Below are 11,175 nucleotides of genomic sequence, written 5' to 3' on the forward strand. Positions count from 1 at the left end.
ATTTACCAAAAATTAGAATATACAATTAAACGTTATGAACATAATATTAAGGAAAATTTCCATAATTCCTTTAGTCTTTTATTAACCTTAACAAAAGTAAGTATGTTTGTCCAAGAACTATAACATGTCACTAAGGAAACATCTTTCGAATATCTAAGTATATAAAGTGTGATTTGAATCTGTGGTGCTAAAATTTTGTGTCATCTTTTACATTATCTCTAAAAATTTCAAAATGTAAAACCAAATTTTAGTAAAATAACTTTTACAACTGAATATCAGTTATACTATTTACACAAATGACACATATAAAGCGTGCCTTGATCACGAATTGATATCAATTGCAACTTGGAGCTACGCATATATATATATATATATATATTGGTAGAGATTTACACAAACCACAAACATGGAATCTGGTATGATAAACTTGGGAAGCTCTCTAAAGGTACCCTATGTTCAGGAGTTGGCTAAGGAGAAATTTGCATCAGTTCCACCCCGATACATACGACCTGATCCAACCAAAATTCACGGGGTCTCCACAGAGGAAGTCCCAGTAATTGACATGCAAAGGTTGCTTTCTGATGAATCAGTGAATCCAGAGCTTGAAAAGTTGCATTTTGCCTGCAAAGAATGGGGCTTCTTCCAGGTTTGTCATTTTGTATTTGTATATGCATATATTAGGTATTGTTGTTGACCTAATAATGGAGTCTGATTGTAATAGTATTTGCTCAAAATCCACTAGTCATTTCAATTTGGTTTTTACCACAACTTTAACTTACTTTCAAGGGAATAAAATAATTCTGAAATATTTATTATGTTAATAACTATGACTTTTCAGGACTGTAGGTAAATGATATATCTTGCCACAAGTTATTTTTTTCATATTGAAATGTTTCTTTTCTTGTAATTATCCAGAAATTTTATGTCAAAAGCAAGCATGCCTACCTAATATAAGAACTCATTTGGTTTTCTCTAGTAGTAGTACATAATGCATGACTAGAATGTAATAGGAGTGATCTCCTTTTCTTTCCTGCTGTTCCTGGGATCTTCTTTGAATTGTTATACAAGGACAATCATCAAATTTAATTGGATATACATGCCTGCTGTTAAAATGGAGAAGTGTTATAATAGTCAGCACCAAATAATTAATGACTGTACAATTTGTCACCAGCTGATTAATCATGGAGCGAGCTCTTCATTAGTGGACAAACTGAAACTAGAGATGCAAAAGTTTTTCAATTTGACGATTGAAGAGAAGAAGAGATTTGCCCAAGAACCGGGCGATGTAGAAGGATATGGACAGGCCTTTGTTGTATCGGAGGAACAAAAACTTGACTGGGGTGACATGTTTTTCATGGTCACTCTGCCAACTCACTTGAGAAAACCTCATTTACTTCCCAACCTTCCTCTTCCATTCAGGTACAAGAAAATTTGCACACACATTCATATCATTGTATTTAGGGTGCATTTGATAAAATTGAAATTTGAAATCTAAAGTCTGAATCCATTAAGTTATTGAATTGTTAAATATTAAATCAAATACATTTGAGTGTATATCATATTCAGTGATAAGTGAATAGTTTATCACTTATTTTTTATAGCAAGTTTTGCCTAAAATATTTAATGGCACTTAATTAATTCAGATGTTCAACTTTTGGTTATCAAATGTATCTGGATATATTAAGATCTAAATACATTAAGTTTAAGAGTAAATCTTTCTTACACTGACTGATGAATTGTGTTGTCAAACACATGAGGACTATAGTAACATCACACACAGTATAACTTTTGAAAGTCATAAGCGTCTAAAATTCTCTACACTTGTCTAAAATTTTAAAATTTTGTGGGTGAAAATACTTAAAAGCTAGGGATAAGATGATCATAGACTAGTAATAGGTTAAGAAAATAAGTGGTTAGTAGCAGTCTGTAACTTTGCAAATCACCGTACCTGTAATCTTTCTATTTTCTTTTACATAAATTGTCAACATCTTGATATATATAAAGAAACTGAAAGTCTAGAATTGAAATTGTAAAGAGATATAATGATGATTTTTATGATTTATAAACTGGATTTACAATAAGAGACATTATTTAAGTGTGGCGGTTTGATTCTTTCATGTATTTTAATTGATGGAAACATGAACATTTTGGTCCTTTATTATAGCAGTGGTGGTTAATTTGGTTCTTTATATACTACCGCTTCCTAATTTATTCCTTATCTCCTCTGCTCCTTTATTTCTACAGTGGCAATGTCGATTATCTTTGTAATACCAGCATTCCATGGAAGTTTATGACTTAAGGGTTGTAATTAGAGATTTGGGAAAATTAGGAGAGGGAAAATCGATAGATTACAAATACTGCATTGATTTTATTTTATGGAAATCATGGATTAATTGGTAGACGGAAGTACGCAATAAATCTTCATCACTGAAATAAAGGACTTGAACCATATAATTCCCTTCTAATAAGCAAACTAATAAAGGACTTGATAGGACTTGATGAGGTAATTAAGTACTTTGTCTTAAATCTTAAAGAACAGTAAATAAAGACAGATGTAGTTAATGGTTATGCAGCATCTTAATCACTGCTTGAGAATTTTGTTTTGCCGAAAAAAAATAATATATGTCTCATTCAGTTGTTGAGGGGTAAAAAAGACGATAACCACTCAATTATTCTTTATTCTAGGTCACAATTTGTTTATACTGCCTTGTTTGGACAGCCATTTTCTGCCGGAAAATTGCATCGTTTTCCGTGATCACATTTTCCTATTACATTTTTTCCTCACATACATCAAATCGCTATAGTAATTTTTCTAAAAAAAAATCCTAAAAAATGCAATCCAAACACAATGGTAGGTAGCCCGCCAGAACTAAACATATAATTGGTTTACAGAAAAAAAACTTTTACATATAATTGAAATCGAGGAGGCAATAATAAAGCCAAATGCTGTTACATGAAAAATTGTAGCAGAGAATATCCGGGTGTACGTAATATATATATTTTTTATTATGTAGATGCATTTATTTGGAAGTCGTACTGTCTTAGGGGCCGACGTATGACATGAAACATCGAATGTTATCCCTTCAATAAAATTCCATGTGTAATGATCAAGATAGCTTATCAGCCACTCCTTCAAAAAAAAAAAAAAAAAAAAAAGGACAGCTTATCAGCGACAAAGTGTCCCAAGGATTGAATATTTTGATCATTATCTCTCTTAAAGTCTCCACATGATAGGCCTTTTCTTCTTATTTTTTTACCTTGGAGTCATTCGTAATGGTTTTCCAACATTTCTCTTCTTTTAATCATATGGCTATTGGCCACCCAATGATTTAAAGTCTTGGTGGAGTGGGAGGTTAATGTTCAAATCTTACCCCCCATCAATTTGCTACTATATGTGGTTTTCTCAAATCCATATGAGTGCGTACGTTTGATTCAATGGTGATTCAATTCCCGTCGGTTTTTCAATGGATTCAGTTGAGCCTTCCCCTAAAATAGATTAGAGCAGAAATAGTTTGATCCGATGGTGATTCAATCCCCATCGGTTCCCCAATAAATTCAGTTGGATCTCCCCTTAGAATAGGTTAGAGTATGAATAGAGTAGATCATGACGATTGACAAAAAATAAATTATATCATCTCTCTCTCTCTCATACAGGAAAATATATCATCTCTTGCTTTTCTTAAAGGGACAATTTCAGAAACCTCTCCTCAGGTTTCTCATAATTTCATTGAGCTCCCTCGAGGATATAAAAATAACATTTACCTTCTTTGCCCACATAAAATGACAATATTAGTTTTAACATTTTAACAAAACTATCTTGTTAGATATACTTTTACAAAGAATGGTATTAATAATTATTTTTCTTTTCTTTTTCTATTATTATTCCCCCTTTTTATATTTTTGCCAATAAAACCATAAAATATAAACATTGACAGCATAAATGTTTTACTAGTGACATTTTTTATGACTTTGAATGTGATCTAATTTTTACTTGCTGATTTTTTTGGGTACCAAAAGCAACATTAACTCAAAAAAAAGCCCAAAATTGCTACCAAGCTATGATAGTTCCACCAATCCAAAATTCTACAAACTTTAAAAGAATTATGACGGTATTTTCTTTTTCAAATTAAAAAATACATACCCTGGTAAATCACCATTAAAAGTAGTTTATCATAATGATAGAACTATTGTCATCTTTGCTTATCAAATAATAAATATGGTGTTAGAAACTTCACACTCTATCTGTATATTTGTGTTAAATATATTAGGATTGTTCTGGAAAGTAATTCAAACATTATAAGTTGAGGGTATTTTAGGATATTCATTAAAAATTTTGACCAAGTCTAAGGTTTGATTACCAAAAGTGTCAAATTAGGGGAGGTAGGTGTAATTTTTGAAACCTTAAGGGGGCTCAATGAAATTGTTAAAAATCTTAGGAAAGGTTTATGAAATTATCCCTTTCTTCAATCTTACCTTCTTAATTGTCATTATGAGGAAAATTAATAAGCCATGTCACCGTGAGATGATGATAAAACATCCATCCTTGCATGCATAAAAAATTAGTTAACATCTAAAGCATTGTGCATTGGTATTATATATTGGATATTCTTTACTTTTTATTTACATTTTTTTTAACATTGTAGAGAAACTCTAGATCAGTACTCAAGGGAATTGAAAATCCTTGCCATCAAGGTCCTTGAGCAAATGACAAAAGCATTAGGAATGAAGCTTGAAGATATGACAATGCTTTTTCAAGAAGGGATGCAATCAATGAGGATGAACTATTATCCTCCATGTCCCCAACCTGAGCTAGTGAGGGGCATTCGCCCCCACTCCGATGCTACTGGGCTTACCATATTACGTCAAGTCAATGAAGTGGAAGGCCTCCAAATCAAAAAGGCTGGAGCATGGGTTCCTGTTGTACCACTTCCTAATGCATTCATAGTCAATGTTGGAGACATTTTAGAGGTAATCATGCTCAAGATCCTTTCTCGAAAGATGTAATGTGACTATAAACAATCTCTTCGAATTGCTTTTCTGTTTATATAATTACAACATCTATCTAGTTTTTTATGAGATATTTTCAAATTGGTTTCTACAATTTTGAACATACATGGCAATTAGATTGTCCTTCCCATATTTTAATAGGATTCAAGAGATGATCTTTCCTATTCTGATTAGAATGCCTACACTAGGTTGATGTAAGACTAATTATCAACATGCACCGCCTAGAAAATTAGGCCAGGTCAAAGTGTAGCTTTCATCCCAAAATTTATCTTTTGACAAATTTGTGCCTAAACTTCTAACTTCGGCTACTTTGTCAGAGTTAAACAAATGTTGTTTATTGATAGAATATTGACTACTTTATTGGAACACATATCTTTGTAAAGTAAAAAAAAAGAGCATAAAATATATGGATGAAAAGGTCTTTATATTGAAAAAGTAGTTTTATTCATATTAGTAACCAATTTAATTGATTAATTACTTCATTATTCGAGTAATATTTCCCAAGAATGTAAAACTTGGGTATAATAACTTCAAAATTAGTATTGTACACGCCCTTACACCGCACCCTCCAAATTATTGCTTACCTGTGATGTACGAGTGGTGAAATTCAAACTATTGTCTTTTTATCTTCTTGAAAAAAGTACTTACTCTTTTCCCCGGCAAGTTTATTTTGATTTTCAGAAAGGAATTTACTTTTAGTCTTGATTTCAATGCTAATTACAGGAGTTACTCACAAATCATGTCTTGGATCTATCAGGGTGTAGCTTCTGAATTCTATCTCCAATGGTTTTGGGGCATAACAGTAGTTATAGGTGGACTCACAAGATTACCCTGTTAACCATATGCTATTATTGCGCCTAATTGAACTTTTATGAGAATGTATGCTACATAGTACACAGTTGGGAATAATGTGACGTTTTTTAACTGAGATGCAGATTGTGACAAATGGGATTTACAAGAGTGTTGAGCATCGGGCAACTGTGAATTTGCACAACGAAAGGCTTTCCATTGCGACGTTCTTTTCCCCAAAACTGGATGGTGACATGGGTCCAGCGCCAAGTCTTATCACCCCTGAAAATCCAGCAATTTTCAGAAGAATTAGTATGATTGAGTATTTAAAAGTGTTTTTTTCCCGTGAATTAGATGGGAAATCATTCGTTAACGCAATGAGGACCCAAATTGAAGACTTTTAGGCTTTTAGTCCCTTTATGATTTTCTCCTTGAAACTTATGTACACTGTTGATATGATGTCCCATCTCCATCCCCTCCCCCTCCTCCCCCAACTTTCATTCATCACAAATTGTATAATTGTTTAAGGATTAATATTGTGTGCACTAATACTATTTATGCTATTAGATTCTGATGCATGACAATTAATATTAATTTAAATTTAAAATTCCAAATTTGCATAAATAGTATGCATTCAAGCCTAATACTGTACACATTATTAATGTATAGAAAATTAATCTATTTTTTAAATATGAAAGATAATGATGAGTTATTATATGTGCTATCAATGACGACGTATTAGAAGTCATTCTTTATGCCAGATCTTGATAAGGGGAATAAAAAAAAAAAACCAAAAAAAAACTCTTTTTCTATTTTACATTTTTCCTACGGTACGTATTTTAGGCACAATTATAAATCTTTGAGTATATTGCTATTCCGTAAATTTTTTTTCATTTATTTCATATTCTATTCACCGACACAGCTTCGCTCCTTCGAATCTGACCCCATCTACATTGTGGAAATTTAGCCAGATGAAACCGAATGGGAATCTTTTAAAAGGCCGAAGTAGTAAGCTTATGGCCCCAGTGCTAAGCGGACCTCTCTTTTTTTTGTCGAAACGTTAGCTTTATATAAATATCCATAAACTTTACAGTATTTGGACAAAGGTCCAATCAAACGGACAAGCTGTCCCACAAGATCAATGATGCCTAGCATCTAAGATTGGGATTCACCCATTCTTCATCTATCCAGATGTTTAGAGCATAAATGCTTAGCTTAATACATTCTAATTTCCTAGAGTTGGCAAAAGATATGGAGCACTGATGAAACAAAGTACAGATTGATCTAATGTCCTCAATTAATGTAGCCATCTGCTGGTTGTTGAACCTTGCTCCCTTTATGGCATCTACCAGCTTGCGGTTGTCCAGTTCCATTCTGATGCTCCTCCAGCCTTGACTTCCAGCTTTCAGTAGAGCTAGCCTAACTGCAACAGTTTGGTCTTGTAAGGTATCACCTGATGACCATTCTCTTAGTGCCCAAAATGCTTGCAATCTTCCCATGTTGTCTGTTGCTGATATTCCGATCCCTACTGCTGCTTGCCTTTTGTCCGGACTGGTGTGGATCTTTAATATCAATCCAGCATGGCTCTCATTTTGATCTTGGTCATTCCATTGCTGTAGCTCTGTTTCTTGAGTGCTCTTCCTTGAATCCTTTCCTTTGTTAGCTTCCTCAAATTCTATCCATTCCTTCATCGCCTTCTCAATTACCTTGGAAGGCTCCTTTTCCTTATGGTTAAACTCTCTGTCGTTCCTAGCTTTCCATATCTGCCAGAGTATGTTTATGGTGAGATTGACTTGGTCCTCAACACCTCTGCTGTCTTGAGCTTCCTGGATTGCTATCCACCATTTGGTGAAACAGCCTGATAGATGTGCTATTCCATCCCATTGTACTGGTGCCAATTTCCAGATTACCATAACCTTGTTACATTGGAGCAACATGTGTTCAGTGGTTTCTTCCTTTTCCCCACATCCTGTACATATGGGATTTCCTTGCCTTGTTCTAGTATAGATTGTCTCTCTGACTGGGATACCATTGTGCAGGCATTTCCAAACAAAAACTTTCATTTTCTGACTTACATTCTGCTGCCACAACGTATTCCAAATCCTAGGATTGGTTCCTACATAGCTTGTTCCAGCTCCTTCCCGCATTCTTGATCTCTCTACTTCTACTTCCTTCATCCAAGTCTTATATCCAGATTGAACCGAGTACTGGCCATTTTGAGAATGCTTCCACCAATAGCTGTCCTCTATTCCAGTCATACTTATTGGTATGCTTAGTATTCTCTCAGCATCTTGTGGATTGAAAATTTTAAATACCAGCACTCTATTCCATCTGTTATTCCTGATCAGTTCAGAGACATACTCCAGTTGGCACCCCTGTGGTTGAACTGATGTTGGTCTTCCTTCAGGTCTATCTGGAATCCAGTTGTCCCACCAAATTCTGGTTCCTTTCCCGTTGCCAATTTTCCTCCTAATTCCTGCTTGCATATCCTTTCTGATATCTGCTAAGCTCTGCCAGATCCAAGATGCATTCTGAGGCACTTTGCATTTGAAAATAGATTGGTTGGGGTAGTACTTTCCTTTTAACACTTTACTAACTAACAAATTTGGTTGCGTGATCAGCTTCCAAACTTGTTTAGCCAGAAGAGCTTTGTTAAACAGCTGCAGATCTTTGAACCCCATCCCTCCCTTGCTTTTTTCCTCTGTCATCTTCTTCCAGCTTATCCAGTGAAGCTTTTTCTTACCATCAGTATCACCCCACCAATAGTCTGCCATTTTCGAGCTTATTTCTCTGCACAGCTTTGAATTTAGTCTGAAACAGGACATTGTGTGGGTAGGCATGGCCATTGCCACAGCTTTGAGCATAATCTCTTTCCCTGCCTGGCTCAGAAGCTTATTTTTCCATCCTTGCAGTTTCTTATCAATAGAGTTCCTTATGAATCCAAAAACCTGGCTCTTTGATTTTGTAATAATCATGGGCAGTCCAAGGTATTTGCCTTGCTCTACCTGTTTAATTTTTTTTCATTTATTTCATATTCTATTCACCGACACAGCTTCGCTCCTTCGAATCTGACCCCATCTACATTGTGGAAATTTAGCCAGATGAAACCGAATGGGAATCTTTTAAAAGGCCAAAGTATTAAGCTTATGGCCCCAATGCTAAGCGGACCTCTCACTATTCCTTTTTTGGTCCCCTTAAAACGTCGACGTCCCAGTGCCTGTGATAAGAAACCTTAATCCATAGAAGAATTACATAGTCAATTCCATGTCCACTTCTATCAATTTAGTCGCCACCTTAGTTTTGCAGCAACATGAATTTGAAAACTACACTCTTTTGCAACAGTTTGTCCAGCTAGTTTCATTAACTCCAACAATTATCAAATCAATATCAATCTTACTTGGCAACATACACTATACAAAATGACATTTCTTGGCGTACCTATAGAGACACTTGCTTATGTATGTCCTTATAATACTTCTATCATGACACTTAGTATCAACCCAATAATGTATACTCCATCTATTTTTTATTTAATTTAATTTAAAAATAGTGTGTCCCTTTAGAATTCCTATTATGACAGTTAGAGTCTATGTGAGATATCTCAAAGAATCTGAAAAAAGAAAAAAAATGAAAAAACGACGTCGTTCCTTTATTGGCATAATTTTTAGGCGCCTAAAACTTTTCTCATTCTACAAAAACAAATGTTATTTATAAACACACTAGCCTCTCTCTTTTACCCTTTTATGCCTGCTGGCACGTACACATGCACATACACATGTTCGCATGAGTATGGAGTATGGAGTACGCAAAGAGAGAGATTGGTATATACTATTGCTTTGTATAAGGCATGAGAGTGGGAAGGGACAACTTTTAGCAAACGCAAAAGAATTGTTATGTTTCTAAAGATTGTAGCCTTTGTGTGTAGATTGCAGGGGATCGATCCCGTGACTTAAACTATTGATGCCAGTTAAGTAACTATCCATTCGCTATTGTCATTCGGAAATTAGTTTACAATTATCCCTTTTTCCTCAAAACAAAAAATTCCTACATGAAAATCTTTTGAAAGTTACAAACAAGTGCATTATGTCTTATACGAACTATGGATACTAAACTATTGAACAACAGGTAATCTGTCTAGCTTATTTACAATAATAGTTAGACTTACAAACCTTTTGCTTTGGTATGAAAGCAATTCTTGATTATTTTGTGTCGTCAACTTGGCAGATTATAACCAATGGAGCTTACAAGAGTGTGGAGCATCGAGCAATTGTAAACTCACAAAAGGAAAGACTTTCTATTGCTACGTTTACTTTCCCAAAATTGGATGGTGATCTAGGTCCAACACCAAGTCTCATCACTCCTGAAAATCCAGCAAAGTTTAGCAGAGTCCTCATGGTGGACTATTTGAAAAGACTATTTTCTCGTGAATTAGATGGGAAATCATATATCGATACCATGCGAATTTAAGCGAAGATAATGTCTACTATGTTGTAGGTGTGAATGAAAGATGTGGTTATGTATATGCTCCTTAGAAAAACTGTTGTTTGGTGGTTATCTGATCTTTGTTGGATAAAAAAACTAATCACTGTCATAAAAAATAATTATCAATTTGTTGGAGTCTCTCTAAGCAAGATCTTGTTTGCCTATTCGTTTTTTCTCTTTTAGTTTCTTTTTCCTCTGTTAATTATGCAAAGACATATTTGTTCAATTTTCCAGTCCAATGGCTTCATGTCTTTGCACACAATAAAATACTAGTTGGTTTCCTCTTAGTCATTTTCCCGGGAAATGAGAGCCCTTTCCAATCTGGTGCTATCTAACGGCCAATCAATTTTTTCTTTTGGAGCAAATAATGAGGATTTTATTTGATTACTGGGTTCAAACTTGTACATGCAACGTGGTCGTATCTAGAGATACCAATGTAAACAAAGAAACTAGAAAAATAAAAATAAAAAAGCTGCCAATTAAATTATAGAAATCGTGTTTGGGACGGATCCGGGGCTGGAACGGTTGTCAGAGCAACCGTTCCGGAAGATGTAACACCATTTGCACTTGCACACGGTGTAACATCATCTGTACAAGGTGTAACAATAGAACAACAGCGAGTAACACTAGAACAACATTTTTGTGGGTCCCGCACGACGTGAAAATCGAGTTACAAGGAGTGATTTGAGCCGCACAAATTTTTTTGACCTAATCATGGCCGTGAACCTTCCGGAACAGTTGTCTCTGACAACGGTTCCAGCCCCTCCTCCGTTTGGGACAAGGGGTGGTGCACATTTTCAAAGTCAACAGTCTATAGGTTGGTGACAAATTTCAGAAATTACGATTTAGATCAAGCCACAAAATTTTAGACCAAGAGAATGCACGGTATCACTAACA

General features: G+C 34.8%; 1 protein-coding gene across 2 annotated transcripts; it reads left to right on the forward strand.

Annotated features, from left to right (window-relative positions):
• The first annotated feature begins 399 nt into the window (after positions 1–399).
• LOC113782747 (protein SRG1-like) lies at positions 400–10,337 on the forward strand. Of its 2 annotated transcripts, none has more exons than XM_027328659.1 (4): positions 400–646; positions 1,172–1,419; positions 4,644–4,968; positions 10,021–10,337. In XM_027328659.1, the coding sequence occupies exons 1-4, from the start codon at positions 407–409 to the stop codon at positions 10,261–10,263; spliced, it is 1,056 nt and encodes a 351-aa protein (XP_027184460.1). In that variant the 5' UTR covers positions 400–406; the 3' UTR covers positions 10,264–10,337. The 2 variants fall into 2 exon arrangements, with proteins under 2 accessions (XP_027184460.1, XP_027184459.1); XM_027328658.1 differs by lacking the exon at positions 10,021–10,337 and adding an exon at positions 5,943–6,367.
• Positions 10,338–11,175: the final 838 nt, after the last annotated feature.

This window comes from Coffea eugenioides, chromosome 9 (assembly GCF_003713205.1).
Source record: "Coffea eugenioides isolate CCC68of chromosome 9, Ceug_1.0, whole genome shotgun sequence".
NCBI classification, from domain to species: domain Eukaryota; kingdom Viridiplantae; phylum Streptophyta; class Magnoliopsida; order Gentianales; family Rubiaceae; genus Coffea; species Coffea eugenioides.